Source organism: Chanos chanos, chromosome 9, assembly GCF_902362185.1.
Source record: "Chanos chanos chromosome 9, fChaCha1.1, whole genome shotgun sequence".
Classification (NCBI taxonomy): Eukaryota; Metazoa; Chordata; class Actinopteri; order Gonorynchiformes; family Chanidae; genus Chanos; species Chanos chanos.
In genome coordinates, this window is record NC_044503.1 from 25,624,484 (window position 1) to 25,647,003 (window position 22,520).

Here is a 22,520-nt window from a genome sequence, read left to right on the forward strand (position 1 = left end):
TGAACGTGTGTGTGTGTGTGTGTGCGTGTGTGTGTGTGAGTACAGGCCATAGCCGTTCCATTGTGGGAGTGGAGCAGAGGAGGAACGGCAGCGTGGCCTTGCTCATTTTTGACCCTGGCTGTCGCCCTGGAGACATGAGAAAGCTGCTATCCAGGGACACGGCCGCAGGATTGGTACGCCGCACGCGGAAGTTTCCCAGTAACCTCAAACACAAGCAGTACCAGGTAGTCTCTGTGGAAGGGGTCCTGACCCCTGAGGAGAAGCAGGTGCGTCTGAGCATGCTCAGTTTTACCGTTTCGTCAAAATAAATCTTAAAAACGACAGCTACAGTTCACGCTGATGCGGAATCTGTAATATTTGTATGAGACTAGTATTATTAGCATTTTGCACATTTGCAACGAACGTAATGACTCTTAAGACTTGTTAAAAGATCATTTTAAACTGTTTTATAAATTTTATTTAGCTGCAATACTGAGGGTGGTTATGCTCTTCATGAGTTTTCAGATATCAAATATCAGTATATTGATTCTAAAGCCCGCATGACTGGACAAGGGTTTTGGCATTTGTTCATAGTGACAGCTTTAGATGACTTGTTTGGTTTTTTTTTTATCCTTTCTTTTCTTTTCTATTTTTTTGGATTATTCATCAGTTTGATTTCAGCTTTGTTCTTTTTTTTTCCCACCCAGAGCCGCATTCTCAACTCAAGGACATTGTGTTCAGAGAAGATTCCCTGATGAGGAGTTCAAAATGATCTCTACACCACAAACTTACCGCGCAAAGTTTATGACAAAACAAATCACTGAGGATTTATGTGATTTTTGTATATACAGTGAATGTGTTATTTTATAATGTTTCCCGTGTGAATAAATAAAATTTTTATTTTTATATAGTGTTTCTGTGTCAATATTAGAGGAAGTTGCAAAGAATCTAATAATTTCTTGAAATAAAAGGTGTTTTTCAGTGGTAAAAAGCACTTGTTATTGAAAATGTTGTTCATTCACTCCACCAGCCATTTGTGAGACGCTCAGAGAGGGTTTGTTGTCTTATTGCCAAAGAAAGAGAAAATAGAAGCTTAAATGTACTCTTTCCGTTCAGTCTCAGATGACAATTACACAGTGCTGATCTTATCTCCTGTTCAACCTCTGTGTGTGTGTGTGTGTGTGTGTGTGTGTGTGTGTGTGTGTGGTGTGGGGTGGGAGGTGGGGGTTCAAACATCCCTCTCAGGCCATACCACTCTCCATCTCTGAAGCAGGGTTTTACTGAAGCCAGCCTTGGCCCCGAAGATTACTCTTATCAGGTTACTTCAAAGCCTGATTCCAAAGCTCTTCTCAAGGTTTCTCTCTGTATACATCCCCTGCCTGTGTTAGTGCTGGGCTTCGCGAAGGCCTGGTGGGTATGAAGAGACTTGAGGAGGGTGGCTGCGATTCTGCCTTTTTCATTTGTCCAGGTTATAGTAAGAACAGTAGTGTTTGTATAGCAGAGGAGAAAAAAAAGTTGGATTCTATTTTAGTGTTGTACATTGGGGCACATAGAGAGGTCCAAGCTCTTGATGTCCGAGTAGGTGAAGCAGTCTTTTAGAGAGTACTGTTCAGATTGCGCTTTACAACTCATATAGACTTGAGATTCAGGTGTAACTCATAAGGGGGGGGGGGGGGGGGGGGGGGGAGTGTCCATGCACAGCTACAGCACCTGCCGTGATTGCACCATTGAGCAATTATGACAAAGTCATGTGAAGATCATTTTATGTCACAGAGGGGCTGTAGATAGCCAAAGAGGAAGTCAATGAATGTCATGTGGTGCAGCCCTTTAATTTCATAATAATCTGGAAAATTCATCATGAGGTCGTGACCCTCAAACTTGTGGTAAAAATCATGCACTCGCGCACGCACACAGCAAGTTCCCAGGGTTAAGGATTTTCTGCACTTTGCTGTTGTGCTGTGACCAAATTCGGCTGAAGTTTTCGCTACGCTGAATATATAATAATAATTTCTCAATTACACATATTCTCATATTCCTTCACCCAACTTTCATCTAATGCCCTTTCAGCCTACAAATCCAGCTATGGCCTCTACCCTTACTGGCAGTAACCCAAGCAAATGGCATGCAATACCAGTTTAAGAATTTGGCAAAAAAAAGGAACCTTTATCAGATCCAACAAAACCAAATTATCAGAGATATTTAAGAGGTGGACTGCATCCTGTTACATCCCAGATCTGCCCTATTTACCCAACATAAAGTGCGAGTTTACACCAAAGTAAACAGAATGAAGAGCTTTCTGTAACCAAGAGAAAATTACAAATTTATTCTTTTTTGTTGTTGTTTTTTCATACACAAAAAGGGGGAGGGAACAGCATCGGAGTGTGCCCAGGCCAAAATAATAAGCAAAATGAGAAACTAACTACTAACTAACTACTGAGAAACCTAACTAACCAAAAAAACAGGAGAAAAAATGACAGCCACAAAAAAGGTGGTGGCTCACCCCTACAGCTCCCAGGCTGAAACAGTTTACAGATTCACACACACACGCACACACACAATCTTACACCCAATCTTGGACACAAACCCATACAATTTAGGATGGATTTAACAATCGACTAAACTCGGGGGACATGGAGGAACATTTAAACACATGCAAGACAACTACTCTGTGAGGTGCACCGTCTCTCTCTCTCAGTTCGTTCCCCTCTCTCTCTGCTGGTCGTTCATCTTTTAAAACCTTCCCCCACAGCCTATGGGAACAGATGGAAGCCCACATGGATTCATCCAGTTCCATCACCGTACATCAGAATTTTGGGGAGGCACACACCCACACAACAAAACAACAGCAGAATATAGAAGAGCTGACGACTGAGGATCGTAACACCCCCCTCCTTAAAAAAAAAGAAAAATCATACAAAACACTCCTGTTGTTTGATTTTTCTAGGGGTAGGCTATGCTCTCCTGGATAAAGAATCAGCAATTATGTTTTCCAAACCTTTTTATGGCAAATATCTAATTCAAAATCCTGGAGTAGTAACAACCAGCGCATCAGTCGTTGATTCACATTTTCCATTTGAGACAGGAATACTGGTGGGTTGGGATTTGTGAGCATGGTTAAGGGTAGCAAACTGGAACCAACATATACTTCGAGGTGTTGAAGCAAAGGGGCTAAGTCTTTTTTTTCAGTGGTGCTGTAATGTAACTGATATTTACTGTATTTCTTTGAAAAATAATACATAAGATCATCTATGCCTTGAGAATGTTCCTGTAACAAAACCACTCCTGCCCCATCAGGATTTGCATCTACTTCCAATTTGAAGGGTTTAGAAAAGTCCAGGGCCACAAGTACTGGGACGCTACACAAAAGAGATTTTGCCGCTTCAAAAGCAGAACCACGTTGGTGAAATTTCTACAAAACCCACGATAATAACCAATCATACTGGCGTAATTCCCTTCTTGTCCTGGGTAGAGGAAATAAATTTGGGTTTGTGACTGCATTTAATTTTCTGTAGTCTGTACAAAATCTAACTGTGCCACCCGGTTTTGGGACAAGGAGACACAGTGAACTCCAGGCAATAGAAATCGGTGTAGTGAAACCATTTTCCAAGAGATACTGAACCTCTTGCTGCATTAAGGATCTCTTGGTCTGATTCACTCGATGTGGATGCTCTCTAATCAGAGCATGGTTATTTAAATCAATATCATTTCGGAGAACAGTGGTTTGGGTTGGATGGTCAGAGAACAAAGGTGACTTTCAATTAGCTGGACGAGACCTTTATGGGCAGAATCAGTTAAATGAGAGAGATGAGTCTCTAGAGTCTCTAACATCACAGAGTTCTGCAAACGTGCACAGGGCAACAAAATATTGATAACCGGAGACCACACTCCTAAGGACTGTATGAAGGGGGAACCACGGATACAGAATTGATGGTGACATCAGCAGACTTAGTGGATGACAAGGTTTCAGCAGCATCTCTGGATACATAGGCCTTCAGAAAATTTGCTTGTAACGCAGAACCGGCAACAGGAAGCGAAACTAAAACTTTATCATCAGGTTTAAAATCTCGAGTCACCGCATTTTTCTCAAAATGTAATTTCACTTTGATGTGTTACCTCACAAGCGTGATATAAGCAGTCACGAAATCAGCTCATGTAATCTAGCACATTATGAGTAGACTTGTATTTTTCAGACATCCACCTCTCTTTGAGCAGTTTCAGAGGACCCTGAACAGTATGCCAAAAAACCAAATCAGCAGGGCTAATCACTAGGGATTCTTGGATGGTTCCTCTGGTGAATAAAAGAAGCGATATGCCTTCATCCCATTCCTTACCCGGTCCAGGGCAGTAGGCACACTACATTGATTTTAAGGCCCGGTGAACCCTTTCTAATGCTCCTTGTGACTCAGGGTGATATGCACCAGACAGTCAATGACTGATGGAGAATTCTAACAACACCTGTGTGAACATTTTTGACATAAAATTGGATCCCTGATCCATCTGAACCACCTTAGGTAGGGCTTAATTTGTGCCAGAACAGGATCCGGGACCTCCCAGATTGGGACCGGCACGTATTTGATTGGATCCGGCACCTCCTTTGTCACTATCAAGATCTGTAAATAAATTTTGTGTAATATTTAATGTTATGTGCTCTGTCATTCTTTTATTTCCCATTGAATTTACTTGTAAATCACTTGTTTGGCTATTTTGGATGCATTTTAAATTTGACTTTAAAAAAAGCGAGCGTGAGACACCAATCACTCAGGTCATGCAGTGGCGTCTAAAGTGTGTGGAGTTTTGTGAACATCTCATGAGCTAATGTTACTGCAATCTGAACCTCAGCTACAATGAGGAAAATGGTAAAATGTCAACAATAAATAAATAAATAAATAATGCTTTGTATGTGATGACAGTTTTGTTTAGTTTTGTTTAGTTTTAACGGCTAGCACCTGGGCATTATCCAATGTGCTCCAGGCACTGAGGATTTTTTGATGCATTCTGGGACTTTTTCTCTCCCTTTACCCGCCGGAACAGTACCCTCTCTGTGTTCCTGGACCTCCTGATTTACAAATTAAGTACTGACCTTAGGCAATCCGAAAGTAGAAAAGAATTTCACAGCTTTAGCAACGCCTTTGGTTTTAAGCGTATGTAATGGAATTGCCCCTGTATAACGCATAGCTGTGCACATTAGTGTCAGAAGGTATTGATTTCCAGATTTTGTCTTCGGCAATGAGCCAACACAGTCTAAGATGATGTGTTCAAAAGGTTCACCCATGACTGGTATTGGATTTAAGGGAGTGGGTGGAACAACTTAGTTTGGTTTGCCTACAATGTGGCATGCGTGACAAGATCGATAGTAATTAACAATGTCGGCTTTCAATCCCGGCCAAAAAAAAAATGTCATAAAAGGCGATTGTAGGTTCTTGTTATGCCCAGTAACCAGTAACATTGTGGTTATGGGCCAAATTCAAAATATGCGCTTAATATGGTATAGGAACCACAATCTGATATGTCTAATTCCAATTGTACTCGTTAAAGTGCGGTGAAGACCATTTCTGCATCAGGATGCCTTTGTCCACAAAATAAGCAACTGCTTGCCCGGTGATGGTCTGGATGATCAATTACTTCGAGTAGAGGATGTACTTTATCACCTGCCAAATCATTGCCCGGGATTAAACCTACGCCTTTTACCAGACGTTAGGAATGAAGACCGACTGTTACAGGACTGGACACTAGATGTGACTGAAGGTGCACTAATGCAAGGGAACTTTAACAATACCCAATTCAATTCCCTGTACCAAAACATCAGCACCACAGTAGCTTTGATTCGAAAAGGAGGGACGTTTTCGAGAATAAAAGACTGAGCTTCCCCGGTACCTCTTAAAATTGTGATTGCGAGCCGATCTTGCCTCTTTCATGTGAGTGGAACCGTTCCCTTCGAAATGAAGGGATTGTAACCCTCATCAACATCTGAGTCGATGGCTGGAGAAGGTAATGAAGAAGTAGCTTTGATCAGTCCAACACTCTTGGTAGATGGACCGTTTGGATTGGAATTTCTTTTGCAGAACAGGACAAACTGCAATAAGATGCCCAACTTCATGGCAATAAAACATTCTTGGCTGTCTTTTGCGGGTGGAGGGCTCATGTTCACATTTTTCAAGGATTTGAAACTTTTATCTGAATTTTGTGGTTGGGTGGCTTCATGGCATGAGGGTACAGAAAACACTGTCTTATGAGTTAGCACATATTCCTCGGCAAGCACGCCAGCGTGCGCCATAGAGGTTACTTTCTGCTTGTTCAAGTACACAACAATTCCGGCAAAAAAAATTTCAACTCTTCTAATAACAGCAGTTCTTTAAGATGATCGAAATCTGAAACTTTACAAGCATGTAACCATTTATCAAAAAGACTGGCCTTTGCACAAGCGAATTCAACAAATGTCTGGTTGGTAGTTTTTACATGATTGCTGAATTTCTGTCAATAGGCTTCTGGGATTAACTCATTTGCTCGCAGCACAGTGGCCTGTACAGTATCATAATCCAGACCCTCCTCAATAGACCATCCTGCACAAACCTCTTGCGCTTTATCCACTACTTTGCACTGTAAAAGCAGAGACCACAAATCCCTTGGCCAATGCAGGGTAGCTGCAATGCACACAGACGCACTGAATTGTGCATCTATCTAAGTTTCCCTGAAGGGTGGTACCAACCCAATGTGCTTGCTCACATCGAAATCAGGAGCTGTGTCAGAGGAACTCGAGCTTGCGTGCATACGTGTAGAAGACACAGCCTGCAACTCACCTTGCCTTTGCTGGTCTCTTGCAGCCTCAGCCTCAAGTACTCAGAGCCGAAGGAGCGGTGTTTCATGCTCCTGGCATTTGATCTCCAGGTCAAGCTCCTTGAGCCGCACAAACAGGAGCGGGTCTCCAGTCACCGCAGTCTGCCAGGACTCAGGATCTATGCCGGTAGGCAGCGCTTCTCCAGCAGCCTCCACTCCCGACAGTGTAACTGCCCGCGCCATTGCAACACCTGACCCTGGTGACTCAGGTTCTGATAGGACCTCAAGCTCCACAAGTTTACGGTACAACACATTTTTGACCATCTTCTTCATTGCTGACTGTGGGACCTCAATACAGACAACGCTGTACAAGTCTGCTTTTCTGCAGTGTTCGAACCATTTCCAAGTTGGACAAAGAGCAAAGTCTTCTAACTTAAATTCCTCTATAACACCACACTTCCCCCACACACAGAGCAAAAAACTACCAACCAGAACAAGACAGCACAACAAAGAAACCCGAGTGGACCAGCCCCCATTTTAAGTTACATCCCAGACCTAGGGGTGATAGGGTGCAACATAAAGTGCGAGTTTACACCAAAGTAAACTGAGAGCGAAGAGCTTTCTGTAACCAAAAGAAAGTTACAAGTGTATTCTTTTTTCCCCTACACACAAAAAGGGGAGAGAATAGCGTTGGGGTGTGCCCAGGGCAAAATAATAAACAAAACAAAACTAACTACTGAGAAACCCTTCCTGCCCTAAAAAAATTAGAAAGTCCTACCCTGGCTCCCTAACTAACCAAAAACATGAGAAAAAGATGACAGCAATAGCGGCTCACCCCCATTCCTAGGCTGAAACGATTTATAGATTTATACACTCACACAATCTTACACCCAATCTTGGACTCAAACTCGTGCAATTTAGGACGGATTTAACACTAAAGTTTGGGGACATGGAGGAACACTTACACAAGTACAACAGAACAACAAGGTGCGCTGTTTCTTTCTCTCTCACAGTCCGTCCCTCTCTCTCTGCTGGTTGTCCGTCTTTTAAAACCGTCCTCCGCAGCCTACGGGAACCGACTGAATCCCACTTGGCTTCGTGGACCAAATCCTGTCAGCCCCGAATTTTGGGGAGACACACACCCACACAACGAAACAACAGCAGCACACTCGAGAACTGACGACCGAGGATCGTAACAATCCAAAACACAGAATCTGCTCATCAGTGCCCTGTTTTAAGCACCAATCCTCACACTGATTTGTACTGAGAGGGAGGGGGGCCCTGACAGTCCAAAGTCTTCAACAACACGACACATCAGTGTTATTAGTGAAAGCGACATTCTGTGATAGAAAGTTTCTGCACACACCACGAGGAACGTGCGTAATGACACTACAGCACGGTGTCGATTACTCCGAGATCGCTTTAACAGTTTTGGTCTTTGCAGCTTGTAGTTCAATAAACTGTAATTACAACAAATATTTCCCTCTTGTCAAATGATTGAGAGTGCGCTTTATAGCCAATATCAATGCGCTGTAGAGGTGAGATGAAATGCTCATATCATAAATAAACAAAAAAAACTGATTAGGAGGGAGTTGACTGGTGTCCAAAAAGTACCCTGTACTTTATATCGACGAGTTTACAACGAACCTAGCCATATCAGCATATTTGTTTTGTGGCGATCGTTTTCAACAATCCAATACATTGATGTGGTGGGGGAAGGGGGGTGTGGGGAAGCAACGGTGTACACCAACCTCGTGAAAGATAGCACGGTATTTTAAAACGGCAGATTTTGTTATGACAGATTTAGTGAGTCACGACTCTTGACCATATCATACTTCCTGCTCCCATTCCTCAACACAGGGGTTTAAAAAGCAGCGGATTCCAGTGCTTCACTGCGGTTCCTGAACAGCGACAAGAAGCGATGGCAGGTAGGAGAACTGAGCGTGTTGAGCGCAAACCATTACGTTGTGGGAGCTTTGGTACGTTATTTGGTTAGTTTCCTATATAATGGACGTTACTTAACTAATTTGAAATGAATCGTTTTGTTTCATTGAGATTGTACTGGGATTTCCTTTGTAAAGAAACTTAAAATGGAAGTGTTTGGTTTATCTTTTTGCAATCTACTGAACGTTAGTTGATTCTTCCCTCTGAGGTAAAACATACTTCCATGACCATACAGTCATAACCCGAAACTATTAGATATTCTAAACGAAATAAAGTAACACAATAATGTTTTACAGTTATCACGCTCATCTGAAATACAGAGGGATTAATTTGCCGGGAAAATATTGTCAGTTCGTGTGGTTTATAAATTCCTTAAGTAGTGCGTTGAAAAGTGTGTGCAGGTTTGACCTGTGTGTACGTTATTTACCCCGAAGTACTACATGTAAACGAATACAGTAACCATAATGGCAAGTTACAACAATTTTTCCCTTCCCAGTTTAGAACAATCTTGCTGTTATCAATTTTTCTATTTAAGTAGTGAACCCCCCTTTGTCTGCTGTTCATCGTTCACTCTTGATTTGTGCATTGTGACTTCAGTAATTTCATATTTGTCTTAATCTCATTTTCTTTAGTATTGATGGATTCAAGATGGATTGGAAAAGTTAAAAAAGGAGTACATGTTTTAAGTAATCCAATAAGAAGTTTATTTGTTCCAGTTACAAAAATTCTTCATATCAAAATCACATTTTTAGTTAAACACGTGGTCTTCTCCCCATTTAGAGCCTGTGAAGCAGAGCGATACTCAGACACCTGATTATAAACTGGTTCCCCATCGGCAGTTCTACCTGATCTCTGGGGTCCATTCTCCAGAGCAAGTGGACCAGATCCAGAACTGGGAAATCCGAGACTCGGACATTTTCATAATCACATACCCTAAGTCAGGTGAGAAAGGACACAACAGCGCTCCCATAGCTCGGTTTTCTTGTTTTTGCTCTGTCGTATTTTTGAGAAAAGACAGACAAAGTGATACAGATCTTTGGTTTCTATTTTGAATGATTTGCCTTTGCTTAGATACAATCTGCCTACGTTTATAGTCGTCTAATGGTAAACATGTTTGACTCTGTGTGGCTTGTTCAGTCTCTTCAAAGAGCAGGGATTAGGTTCAGAATGTTCCTTTTTTTTCTGTTCTCCACTTTTTGAATTAAAAACTACTCGCGGGTTCAGCAAAGGGTTTAATAGACGTTAAATTTCCTGCCCACTCGTTCCATGTAATCTCAGTTTAGAAAGTAAACAGATAGACAGAACACAACAGTTTTATAAACGGGTGCCTCTATAGAGCATGTGAAGAAAAGAAAAAAACATTAGAATTATATTTGAGTGACTAAGTTAGCTTTTTGTTTTTTTGTTTTTTTTGTTTTTTTTTTAAGGATAACACAACATTCTTCAAGCTGGTAGTTTATAGATGGGCATGATAAGTCTTTCCAGTGCACTTCTCCCTTCCTTTTAGGATTGCTGTAAACCTTGCTTTTTGGTTTTTGTTTGTTTGTTTGTTCAATTGTTTGTTTTTTTTTTATCTTTGCCGCCACTTGGTGCCCACAGACAGTAGGGAAATAGCAGGTTAACTGAAGTTCAATGACACTGACGCCCGGTAGATGATACGGGTTTCTGTGAATCTCCAGCATGGATAAACTGAACATAGTGAAAATGTATGAAAAGACATAGCTGTATAAGTAGGTTGCACGTTCTGAACTAAACTGTTCCTGTTGGTCGAGCAATGTGGTTAAGTGAAAAATCCTTGCTGATGTATTTCTTAAGGGTTCAGGAAGACTCTGTTATTGTGGTCAGTGCAAATGGAATGGTTTTGACACTAACTTTGATCCCCTGTCTTTTTGACTGATTGCACTTGTACATAATTTGTTGATTTGTTGTTGATTCATGCATTTCTGAAACTACTGATTGTACAGGGACAATATGGATGCAGCAAATCCTCAGTCTGATTGAGGCGAGGGGTAATGTCATGGCAACCAAAGATCAGCTGACCTCTGAGCGCATTCCATGGATCGAGTTGATAGGCAGCGAGAAAGAATTTATTTCCGCCCCTTCCCCCAGGCTCCGTGTTTCTCACTTACAGTACAAATTTGTCCCGCTTGGACTCAAACAAAAGAAAGGCAAGGTGAGAGAGGAAACGTCAGAGCTCTTGTTTATATATCACTCAATCCAATGGACAATAATTTCAAAAACATCCAATTTATAAGCTTAAAAGTTATCATTTCTGCTGCAACCACAAACATTACTGTTACTGTGGTGCTATTCACTAGTAGTTCAGCTCTCACTATATTCACTATTGCAGTGCTATTATAGTCTATGTATATATATATATATTGTTTGTTTGTTGTTTATTTGTGTTTGTTTGTTTGTTTTTAATAATAAAAGGTAATCTACGTGGCGAGAAATCCAAAGGATGTGCTAGTGTCATACTACCATTTTCACAAGTTTGCAGAAATGCTGGAGACGCCAAAAGACTTCAATGACTTCTTTGGGAAATTCATGGAGGGAAAAGGTAAAACAGTCTCTATTCAGACACCACTGAAAATGCATACCATGTGCACTGTGCAGCAATTTGTCACATTTATGGGTTATGTCATCAGCTTCGTATTTCGTGTCATAAAACGAGTGAGATTTTTGGAAGGCAAAATGCTGAGTGCACTGTGTCAGATACATGATGAATATTTACATTTGTTGTTCCAGTTTATGGAAACTGCTGGTTTGAGCATGTTAAGACCTGGTACTCGCACAAAGATGACATGAACTTCCTGTACATAACATATGAAGACATGATTAAGGTTTGATTGACTTGTACTTCTATCCTCTTAGTTAACCAGACACCTCAATGGATTTACGTTTACTTCAGAAAGCATGAAGTCAGCTCTAAGTTACTGTACATATTTATATACATTCAGCTTTTGTAAAAATAAATTGATTAATTCAAAAAACATACTTGACCTGAGACTTGACAGTCGACTGAACATTCTCCTATGTGTCACTGAGAATTCCTGTATCATGTTTGTGGTTATATCTGTGTTCTGTCTGTGTGATGAACAGGACTTGCGGTCAGTGGTTGAGCAGATCAGTTTGTTCCTGGGGAAACACTTGACAGAGCAGGAGTTGGCCAATGTGGTGGAGCACAGTACTTTTCACAATATGAAACACAACCCTCAGGCCAACTATCAAATGGTCTCAGACACATTGCTTAACCACCAGAAAGGGACATTCATGAGGAAAGGTAGGTTAACCTGCCCCCCCCCACCCCACCCTCTCACCCTGAAAAAAGTCCCCTTCTCCCCATTTACCCCTGGTAGAATAAACACAATGCCAATTACATAGTCATTTTTTAAAATGTTATAATGTAATGGTACATAGAACTGATAGCAATGGTTTATGGTACAGAGTGCATCATTTCTTTGTTTGTTTGTTTGTTTGTTTTAAACCCCTTGTGTGCAGGAACTGTTGGTGACTGGAAAAACCACTTCACAGTTTCTCAAAATGAAAAATTTGACAGAGTGTACCAAGAGAAGATGAAAGATTTGCCTCTAACCTTTGTGTGGGACATCAATGACATTATCAGCTCATGATGCTATTTGAAAAACGGTCATGGCTTTATACATTAAGTTCTAGATCTGGAAAATTCTACATGGTGACACAGCATGGTTTTGATATCCGTTTGTGTGGTTGCAAGTTCACAAAGGGCAAAAAATTTCAGCTTTTAACATGAGGATACTGATCTGAACTGAACCGAAGGTACATGCGCTCATCTCAATCCATTTTGTGATCGTTACGTACTTTCGCATATGATTTCTAGAACATTCTGTAAATACCAAAAGAACTGCATGGATTTACGCAGGTCTGAATGTATTGTTAGTGGTGAGGTGGACCTTCCCAGAGATCTGATATTTAAGTTAGTAAAGTGCTGCCCTCTAGTGGACAATGTAAAGAGCTGTACCACATGACCCTTGTGAATTCCTACGAGGTAATATTTTTTTGAGTAGATTTTTTTTTAGGATCACACTATGTGTAGAGTTTATACTTTTTATCTGAATGACCTGCCGAGAGACGTAATCTCTACTCCTTCCACTACGTTTTCAATGAAGTTCAAAATGAACCGAAGACAGGCAGTCAAAGTTTATACTGGTGGCATTTAATGGCATAAAAGTTAGAAATAATGACTGATTTTGAAAGTTTCATTGAGATTATGGGTGTGTTTTTCGATGATCAGAAAGGCAGTTTGTGGCAACGTGAACAGGACCTTCTATTGCAGGGGTCGTTCATAGATACAGATTTCTACAAATTCAGGGTCGAACTGTCCAGAGATGTCAGTGTGACACTGGTTTAATCCTCATCGCTGCCAAGAGCCAAAGGATCAAAGTCAGGGTCGTCTTCATCCAGTTCCAAATCATCAATGTCCTGGAAGAGGGATTCGTCCACTTCCACGCTGTTTCCAGCTTTAAAAAAAAAAAAGAAAGAAAGAAAGAAAAGGAGTTTAGTCAGAAACATATTCCAACAAACGTTTCCATCGAATACCCAGTTTGACATATTTGGGTGCAAAACAATAGCCCTTTCTCGTCTGTTCTTAAAGAACTAAGTTTCAAAGGACATGGTTTATAATTTGTAAAATACAATGTACAATTTAAAAAACAGCTGATATACTTGTAGCAGAGGATGAACCTGTTCTGGCCTGAATCTGACTATAATAACGTATTATAAGATTATTTTTAAAAGTTGCCTCAAATAAGGTGTTTTAATCTTGAAACATCTAAAGATATCTGCAATTTTTCTTCCAAAGCTAACAATTTCGACATGCAGGTTTAATTCGCAATGTTATAATAAGTTTAAAATTCTGTAATGAAAACGAACTTTTGTCAGTTAATCAACTGCTTCAAAATCAAAACTGTTTTAACGAACACGTTTTGTCCACCATCTTCATCTGTCTTTGTGCTCAAATGTCATTAGTTTCTTATGACCCATTATGAATTAAAAAAAAAAATCATGCCTTCATGGCTCATACAGAAATGAATGAGACGTATCCAGAGTGCAGATATGAATGTTTACACATCACGTCTTTTCTTTGTCTGACGGATTCAGAGCACACCGGCGTGACCTGCTCTCTCAAATTCCAATTTTCCAAGCTTAAGTCTCTTTGTTTAAATGATTTTCAGCTGGTTCCTACCTCTCTTAACCATACAGATTAAAGAAGCCGCCTTTTGTCGATTTTTTTTTTTTTGGACGGGTAAAAATTCTTACCGTCTTCCAAGAACTGAATATCCGATGTGTCAAGATTGTGATCTCTTTCAAAGAGCTGTTTTCCTGAAAAGGAAATTCATAACAAAGATCTCGGTTACTTAAAAGCTCTCAACTCACCTGAAAGTAAAACACACACACATTGGGAAGCAGCATAAACAGACCCCCTGTCGCCGTTAAATTCCATGTGTGTCTGACAGGGGGCGAATTTTCTCTTAAATACAGCAGAGATACTAGATGAAGATCTATGAGAATTCTGAAGGATTCACCTGTGATTTAGATGAAGATCTGTGAGAATTCTGAAGGATTTACCTGTGAGTTAGATGAAGATCTGTGAGGATTCTGAAGGATTTACCTGTGAGTTTTGTCTTCCCTGCCTGCTCCTCCTCTCTTTGCTTTTTCCTCTTCAGCTCCATCATCTCTTGTTCAAACTTTGCCTTCCATGACAGAAAGCTCTCAATTGTGACCACGGTACCTTGAAACTCTTTCTGAGAAAAAAAGGGAAAAAAAAAAAAAAGAGAGAAAAAGACCTTTAAAAAGTTACGTGACGGTTTGGAATAAGTTACAGACGAGTTAAAAGCGATGATGCCCTTGACCCAAGCTTCAATAACCCATCAGAGAATCCTGTTATTCAACAATAAACATAACACAGAATTCAACACAAGGGAATAAACAAACTTTAGTAGCCAGTACATAAAGAATATTATATTTTTATCTTGTCTGAGTAGGTCAGACCTGTTTACATAAGAACGGGCAGGACAAAAGGACGTCCCATACAGACCTTCTCGGCTTCCTCTGCCTCCCGTTCTTTCCTTCTCTTTTCCTCCTCTCTTCTGCTCTTAATTTGATCGACTATTTCGTTTAGTTTTTCTTGGACTGCCGTCACCAAGGTGAATATCATCACCATGCCGAGGTTTTCTTCGGCCTAAACACCAAATACATATCCACTATCAGAGTAAACATGATACCATTTTATGTGTGACCAAAGAAGAATATTATTAAGAAGTGCACACACATTGATGATTTTTTGGGTTTTTGTTTAAACTTAGTTAACCAAAACAAACATTCTGATAGACAATAATACCTGCTGCTGAAGCAGAGCTAGAATGTCCTCCACGTCGGAGTCCTCCAGATTCTCCTGGGAGTAGATCTCCCATAGCGGCGGCTCGTCTGGGTACTTCTCCACATACGTGAACTTCAACGTCACTTCTACCGCTAAAACGGTTGGGGGGGGGGGGGGGGGGGGGGGGGGGCATTTATGTCAGACACTTAAAATTTGGAGAGAGGTTTAATTCATTCATAAGTAAAATGAAGCCCTGAGGTACATAAAGAGGTTGACAGCTATGGAGAACCTTAGTCCAGAATGGTTATTCAAATCCTCATCTAACAGATACGAACCATTTATTCAATGGCTCTACCGGCATTGCGCAAATCAATATCTTTGCTTAAGGGTCAAAAGGGTTACGTGTGTCATTTAAATGTATCGTGCAGAACTTACTCTCCCCGGTTTCTCCTGCATCTGAGGCAACAGTGATTGTAAAGCTAGTGGGTTCCTCCGAAAGCACTGCAGAAAAGGAAAAGACACCAATCACTATCGCTTACGATTTTCGCAATGTTATAAAATAAACACTGACATGCCAATCCTCGTTCCACTGCCATAAAACTATGACTTTTTTAAAATCCAACTTGAGTGAAACGTATCAGCCGTCCTATTGGACACATCGCTATTCCCAAACGTGAGGGTTGTTGCAGGCTAAAATTGTCTAGGTGAACTATCCAGTATTCAATTTAACCATATTTCCTACAGCTTTAAAAGTAAAGCCACCCTTGGCACTGCAGTGGTCAGCTGGCTATTTGGTGTTAACCAGTCGCTTGCTAGCGCTGCATGCGGTATGCTAACTTAGCCAAAGTTCGGTTTAGCTAATCTAGCATGTAATAGCAAACAAACGCATAATAATACGATATGGCCAACCTGTAAACGAGTCTGGGTAAATTGACTCTATTGCTTCCAACTCGTTCCTCTGCTCCTCTCCGTAATCTGTCATTTTATTTCAAAACTGTTCATCCATTGGCCACAGTGGCGTGTGTTAGTCAGGGAGACCACAGACCAGCATTCGGCAATGATCGATGATGTCGTCTAACAACCACTATGCCTGGAGTGGGAGCGCATTTCACTTTTGTAAAAAACAAAGTAACAGTGTCTAAAAAAAGTCCTCAAATGGAAAAGCAACAGGGAAAGGTTTCTCTAGACATTACAATGTTTTCATTTTGACACTGACTTAATATGACTCCTGATATGTGAGGAACTTCGCATGGGTATATTGCTCTGGCATTGATTATTCTGCCCGGAGAAATCCTGCGCGTAATTATGATGCGCCGAACGTGAGGCTTTTTTCTCCCCGGCGTGACTCATGACAATGGCATGTAGAGTCTGTGGAGACTTATCCATCGTTTCCTCAGACAGCAAAGCAATGAGAGAAGGTTTTCTATGGGCCAGGCACGTTTGCCAGTGAGACATTCTTATAGTTCTGAAGATGCCATTAAGTCTCACACCTACAGCAATGCCACTAGCTGTTATGTTACGATTACAAAATGATGTACTCTTCTGCATCCTAATATAAGTTCTGTCGATGTCCGTAAAGTAGCTGTCCCCTTACATCATACTCAGACGTCTCGTGTTAGGGAATGTGAAATAGCTGCATATGTAATCCTGCGAACTTTGAATCCTTTTTCAAGAAGCATATACATAGAGGTGAGACAGTGATGTGTTTCACACTGCCGTGCAATATTTAAAGGTGTGTAGTATAATTATTTTAGGGCAAGTTTCAACCAAGTGTCTGACGTGGTTACCTGTCAAGTCCATCCCCATTCACATTACACAAATCCGAGAAAAGAAATCGTACTATCCGGTACGCCGCATGGGGACTTAACGAGTCTCACATGACGTCAGAATGCTGCACAGAGTTTAATGTAAATATTAATACATGACACACAAAACAAACGGTTTAAAATCCATGAGAAAGTTCCAAATTAGTGTTTTAAATTGGAAGATCTTATACAGAAAGATCTTATACACACATGTCATATGTGCAGTATTCATCATTAAACAACATTAGCTTAAATCCAACTCCTCAATGAACAGTAAGAAACAGACAATAGATATTAGGCACGTTCTGGCTCTCATGCATAAACCTGACCTTTTACTGTGCAAGACAAGACTGCTGACCTTATGTTAACAAACAAAAACTTATTTTTTTCCACTTGTAAACTAATTCAGTTTATTAGGCACAGCTTCATTGTCTAATTATAAAATAAAAAAGAAAGCCTTCACCAAAAAAACAAAATAAAATAAAATAAAAATAAAATTTGTAATTGAGCAAGAACACGCCTGAGTTCGTAGGTAATTGTAGTGGTTTTGAATTGCTCGTTTGTAAAAAAAAAAAAGAAAGAAAGAAAGAAAGAAAGAAAGAAAAAAGTAGGTTAAACTGAAGGAAAGCAGATGTGCCCTGGTAAAGAAGACATCCTTTGCCTTGATATTAATGATTGTAGTGTATTTGCTGTAAGGAAAGTTTTTAGTGTACTTTGTGATTATGCTTTTGTGATTGTTTTCAAGTTGTTGGCAGTGAATGAAAAAAGTTTTCATCTAATGTCACGTTTAACGTAATTACTTGGCTCATGCTTCAGTTTTTCCATTTGCATTTGTTCCCCCTCAGATGACTAAACGGCATTGTTTTGCATTACTTTTACATTTCCAAATAAAAAATACTCTTTATTCACACACACACACACACACGCACAGAGAGAGAGAGAGAGAGAGAGATCTTGCAGATGCTGAACTGATGCTTCCGTGTTCCTTAAATCAATGTTGTATGTCTGTGCGTACACATCCTCTCAGACAACCTCGTCAGAGCTGAGAATGAGTCTCTTCTCAGGGCTGTAGTCCCTGTCATCACGCTCAACAAACCTCTGCAAAGTGCTGTAGTACTGCTCGCTGCTAGTGAATGTATAAGTAGCCGAGATCTCCTCCCAAGCCTTGTGGTTTGGAAACGGGAATGGTTCCGGGTCACGGTTTTCGAAGAAGCTCTTTAGGTTTCTGTCGGCCAACCTCGAAGCGTACTCCTCGGCATACGTATCGAATTTCTCCCGCTCTTTCTTTATGTAGGTTTTCCAGAAGATGAGTTGCAGATAACTCACCTGAGAGCGACAGTTCTTGCAGCATATCCCAATCAGTCCTGCTATAGCAGCGAAAATAATGATGGTCCAGCCAAGTATCTGAAAAACACAAAAGACCTCTTATACCTTTATTGCTTTTCTCACAGAGGAACCTCAAAGCATTTCTTTAGCATTTCTTTTGGTTTAAGTCTCAGAGTAGCCTAAACATTAATGTCAATCCCTAAACTGTAAATCCAGGAGCAGTTTCTACACACAAATAGGCTCTTTACCGGTGGGAACTTCTTACCTGTGACTGGGCCCTTAACATAAGTAATAGTTCCTGGTTCTCTTCCCTGGGCAAGTGTGACTTCCCGCAGGGCACCCGGGCCAGCTCCTGTCGACACGCCTGCGTTTTGTTCTTACAGAGCAGGTCGATTATAAGGTTGTTGTTCAGGCCACTGACCGCACACTCGTAGAACGTGCCGTTAAGAAGCGCAACGCACAGCCACATGATAGGAGCTACAAGGGCGCTGGATATCACCCTCATCAGTTGAGAGCAACAGCCAATACAGTTACCCCTGGGGCACAACTTGAGTGGATTCAGACAGCAGCCCGTGTAGAGACGCCAGAGAGGTGTGCTGGTGAAGAATCCCAGAGCCAGCAAGACGATGGAGGGACAAAGCAGGAATGCCATCCCGTAAGCAAAGTTTTGATCGAGGTTGCAAGGACACTGAAAGGAAACTATTGAAAAGATTCTCTCTCCACCTACCGTCAGTAAAGCCATGAATCCATAGCCAATGGTAGTCTTTTGATTAACAAGAAAACGCATCACACTGTTTAGGGAATCCATGTTAGTCATTGTAGTTGATTCACTTACAAGTCCTTGAAAAGAAATGAAAAAGAAAGCATTTAGCAAGGCAACATGAAGAGAGTGGAGATGATCAGCTTAGACGAAGGCGGCTGGAATATCCCTGTTATCACGGATCGCTGAGAGAGGAAAAAAACACAGGACTGTTTTTTTCTTCCCCCGACACTCCCTTTTCCTCTCTTTTTCTGCCATCCCTCTCCCATTCCACTCCTTCCTTTCAGCTCCTCCCTCACAGTTTATATCCCCAGCTCTCTTTCAGTTTCAACTCCTCCCCTGATTTTTATCCCTCATCCTTCCCCATACCCCTCTCTCAGCCCCTCCCCTCTCTAAACGCACAGGCTGCGACCAGACTGGTTCAGAACTTGTTCATCTGGTTTTGCAGTGAGGAGAACTCAGTACACATAAGTGCAGTTGTTTTGAATGTATACAACAGCTTTAACAACCAACATTTAACATTGTCTGACCAAACACATCTTTAACTTGAAGAAGGAAAATCATTTATTGCAGATGAAATATTTTCAGAATTGTGCCCTCCAAGTGAATGGATTAACGTGAGGTTAATTTGCTTCCGTGATTAATTATCGCGCAGAACTGATGTGCTGAAAACACACACTCTCTCTATCACACGCACACACACACAAACTTCAAGACGCAGCATCTGTAGGTCTTCATATTGCAAAAGGAATTAGAATTCTAGAAGTAAAACTGAGTTATAGAACGTGTTTTTACCACTTTGAATAGATAATAGTATACATCCAATGCTATGATATCCACAACGAAATAATAGCACTCCCTTCTGCTTTGTGGGGAAAAAAGGAACCGTAAAATGAAACTTGCATGCAAATCTCTTCTACTTAGTTTCACATCTGACTGTTTTTTTTCCCACATCATCTCGACCGAGCCCATCTCCGGATGCTAGGAGCTTGCACTGTTTTGCACGCGCTGCATTGATCTGCTCATTTTAAAAGGAAGCTTTTAGCGTTGTGGTTTCAGGGGACGCCCACAATATGCTGAAGGGTCCGTGCTCTGTGCAAGCGAAAGACAGTAAAGAGTGAGAGGTTTCGTCCGTAACTAAGGTTGAATCATTTTTCTGTTCATATAGAGGACAAAAGCACATACCATGAACAGTATCAGGTGACATTAACCAGTTCAGTTCACCAAAAGTCAGTCATAATGTATTTATGCTTTTTTCAGCACTCACAACCTTAAAACAGATGCTTGGTTTAATGACAGTGTTCATTACATAATTACTATTTCTGCTATTTTTTTCTTTTAGAGGGCCCAAACCAAAGACATAGGGAAAAGAGTGTTACTGTGAGATGTGTCCATAGATCAAACCACAGATCTTTATACATTAAGTCATAATGTAATGTCCTGAAAAAATTTTTTATCAGCTCTACATTGTGGTACTTTGAAAATGGTAAACTTTCCTTTTTTTACTAAAATGCACGAAAATTGGGACGGAAAACAACACTGCCAGTTTTCTAAAGAAGGAAAATGAAAGTAGAAAAGAACATTTATTATGATAGTGAGATATGAACAAATACGAAAAAGAAATTAAACTAATTTCAGCAAAACAATTTCAAGCAAGAAGTGCAAGCAGTACAAACAAACCGTTCTGACAAACTGCATACAAAAAATGTATAACTTATTTAGTCAGGTGCAGAGGGATTTTTAACAGGAAATGATATGTGGAACTCTTTCAGAAAATGAAGAAGTTCCTGCTGCTTTTCTGAAAGTGTCACTGAAGATGATGATGATGATGATAGATGAAGCTGATAGCACACAAAAAAGCACTTATGACAAAAGCTGATAATATCCTTTCTTCTCCATGCACAGCAGCATGAGCGGTGCGCTCATTCGGCTATTTCCATCGGTAGCATCATCCGGATCGTGTCGTCGGGATCAAGACTCGGCAAACGGTTCAGTGCTATCCCCCCTGAGTTTTCCGACCTTTTCATAGGATTTTCTGGGTCCTGTGAAGTGCATACATACCTGTGTAAGGAGCTATAGTACTCGTCAAAATTACTGTAACTGACGAGAGCAGAGATTTTTTCCCAAGCCTGTCTTGAGGGATTCCTCAGCGCTTCGGCTTTCGTCAGTTCAAAAAAGGACTTTGTGTTTCTCTCAGCAAGTTCCGCAGCACGGGCGGCTGCTTGACGTTCAAACAAGTCAAGTTCCTTCAATCTATAAGTCCTCCAAAACTGAAGCTGCAAGTAACTGACTGGAGAGCCACACCTGGTCCAACAGGTGAGTACAAAAAGTAACATTATGAAGGACGCAATCAGAAGCCATCCTAAAACCTGTAAAGATAAAGAAATGTCATACACCTTAAAGTATATCCATATGAAATTTCGTCCATCCTCACAATTCTAAAGCCGGAGCAGATGCCGGCTTAACTAACGGGATAACAAACGTTGCCTGATACCCTAAGTATAGTCTCTGCTCACCTGTGACTGGGCCCGTATTGACGCCAAGACAGCCTCTCTCTCTGCTTGTGAAACTGTGGTACTTCTGCCACAAGGAAACTTTTGCAGCTCCGTTTGACACTGAGCGCTACTTTTATGACAAAAGTGACGCACGAAAAGCGTAGCGTTAGTGCCTGTCATCGCACATTCAAAATATTCTCCTTTTAGGAGCGCAATTGCAATCCAGGTAACGGGCGCGACCAGTGCAGTGACGGTGATCTGCATCAGCGCGGTGAAATTGCCCAAATGACATAACTTAGATTTGCGACGGCACAATCCTGTGAACAGTTTCCATGTTTTGTTGTGTAGCATGTAACCCAGTATCAGCAGTACTTGTGCGGGTACTAGAAGAGATACAGCTCCGTAAGTAAAGTTCCAGTCGTTGCATGGGCACTTGAAGGCAAACGATGAAAAACCCTGTTCTCCGCCGGCAGTTATCAATGCAATGAGGCCGAACCATAAATTCGGTCCCGTTGGTCCAGAATTTATTTTCTTTACTATGTCCATAGCTTTCGTCGCCATGTATTTCTCTCCCGAAATAACTGAACTGTCAGAATGGGTTAATGTCTCGACACCGTTAGACGTTACACTGATTGTAGTGCATTTGAATGGAGTCCTGTGGGTACGTTGTCTTCCCTATTCTATAAGTTACTATATGTATTGCGCAATACAAGTTTCTGCTTTTTGTCAAACAAAGCTAAAAAAAAAATGGGACATTCGAATCTCTTGTAATTGAAAGAAATTGAGGTTAATTTCAGTCAGGGAGATCAGACAAAACTGATTTGAAATACTTATTCTTACTCAACTTCCTTTTTTACCCCGTCACCACCCCCCCTCCCACCACCACCACCACCACCACCCCCACCACCATCTCTCTCTCTCTCTCTCTCTCTCTCTCTCTCTCTCTCTCCATCCATCCTTTCCTCCCTCATTCTCTCCGTATGTTTTATGAGAGCTTGCCACGATGCATTGGTACTTTCAACCGACCGCTAAAATCTAAACTTATCAGGCTGAGAATAGCCATTCATGTAGGCAGTCAA

At 41.0% G+C, this 22,520-nt stretch overlaps 5 protein-coding genes across 5 annotated transcripts in view; 2 read left to right on the forward strand and 3 right to left on the reverse strand.

Moving 5' to 3' along the window:
- zufsp (zinc finger containing ubiquitin peptidase 1) overlaps positions 1-734 on the forward strand; it is a 5,411-nt gene extending 4,677 nt beyond the window's left edge. The window contains exons 10-11 of the mRNA XM_030784948.1: positions 46-266; positions 687-734. Of these exons, the coding sequence (XP_030640808.1) occupies positions 46-266; positions 687-734 (269 nt within the window). The remainder of the gene's footprint in view (positions 1-45; positions 267-686) is intronic.
- A 7,873-nt stretch (positions 735-8,607) lies between these two features.
- LOC115821040 (amine sulfotransferase-like) lies at positions 8,608-12,361 on the forward strand. The gene is made up of 7 exons (XM_030784786.1): positions 8,608-8,681; positions 9,478-9,639; positions 10,662-10,870; positions 11,131-11,257; positions 11,446-11,540; positions 11,800-11,980; positions 12,199-12,361. The coding sequence occupies exons 1-7, from the start codon at positions 8,675-8,677 to the stop codon at positions 12,327-12,329; spliced, it is 912 nt and encodes a 303-aa protein (XP_030640646.1). The 5' UTR covers positions 8,608-8,674; the 3' UTR covers positions 12,330-12,361.
- Positions 12,362-12,872: 511 nt separating this feature from the next.
- rwdd1 (RWD domain containing 1) lies at positions 12,873-16,089 on the reverse strand. Its single transcript, XM_030784305.1, has 7 exons — positions 15,965-16,089; positions 15,491-15,556; positions 15,077-15,207; positions 14,774-14,917; positions 14,348-14,480; positions 13,996-14,058; positions 12,873-13,196 (listed from the first exon to the last, which is right to left on the reverse strand). Exons 1-7 carry the CDS (start codon positions 16,035-16,037, stop codon positions 13,084-13,086), a joined length of 723 nt encoding a protein of 240 aa, XP_030640165.1. The 5' UTR covers positions 16,038-16,089; the 3' UTR covers positions 12,873-13,083.
- Positions 16,090-17,883: 1,794 nt separating this feature from the next.
- calhm5.1 (calcium homeostasis modulator family member 5, tandem duplicate 1) lies at positions 17,884-18,994 on the reverse strand. Its single transcript, XM_030785330.1, has 2 exons — positions 18,452-18,994; positions 17,884-18,264 (listed from the first exon to the last, which is right to left on the reverse strand). Exons 1-2 carry the CDS (start codon positions 18,992-18,994, stop codon positions 17,884-17,886), a joined length of 924 nt encoding a protein of 307 aa, XP_030641190.1.
- Positions 18,995-20,868: 1,874 nt separating this feature from the next.
- calhm6 (calcium homeostasis modulator family member 6) lies at positions 20,869-22,002 on the reverse strand. The gene is made up of 2 exons (XM_030785331.1): positions 21,463-22,002; positions 20,869-21,315 (listed from the first exon to the last, which is right to left on the reverse strand). The coding sequence occupies exons 1-2, from the start codon at positions 22,000-22,002 to the stop codon at positions 20,869-20,871; spliced, it is 987 nt and encodes a 328-aa protein (XP_030641191.1).
- Positions 22,003-22,520: the final 518 nt, after the last annotated feature.

Bases quoted from the DNA above. Each gene is read 5' to 3' on its own strand.
- LOC115821040 (XM_030784786.1), top strand. The intron at 9,640-10,661 runs GTGAGAAAGGAC...CTGATTGTACAG, and splicing joins AATCACATACCCTAAGTCAG to GGACAATATGGATGCAGCAA. The intron at 11,981-12,198 runs GTAGGTTAACCT...CCTTGTGTGCAG, and splicing joins AGGGACATTCATGAGGAAAG to GAACTGTTGGTGACTGGAAA.
- rwdd1 (XM_030784305.1), bottom strand. From the start codon at position 16,037: ATGACAGATTACGGAGAGGAGCAGAGGAACGAGTTGGAAGCAATAGAG. The intron at 15,557-15,964 runs GTTGGCCATATC...CCTTTTCTGCAG, and splicing joins TTACCCAGACTCGTTTACAG to TGCTTTCGGAGGAACCCACT. The intron at 14,481-14,773 runs GTCTGTATGGGA...TTTTTTTCTCAG, and splicing joins AGGCAGAGGAAGCCGAGAAG to AAAGAGTTTCAAGGTACCGT.
- calhm5.1 (XM_030785330.1), bottom strand. From the start codon at position 18,994: ATGGATTCCCTAAACAGTGTGATGCGTTTTCTTGTTAATCAAAAGACT. The intron at 18,265-18,451 runs GTAAGAAGTTCC...TGTGTTTTTCAG, and splicing joins TGTTAAGGGCCCAGTCACAG to ATACTTGGCTGGACCATCAT.
- calhm6 (XM_030785331.1), bottom strand. From the start codon at position 22,002: ATGGCGACGAAAGCTATGGACATAGTAAAGAAAATAAATTCTGGACCA. The intron at 21,316-21,462 runs GTGAGCAGAGAC...TTATCTTTACAG, and splicing joins CAATACGGGCCCAGTCACAG to GTTTTAGGATGGCTTCTGAT.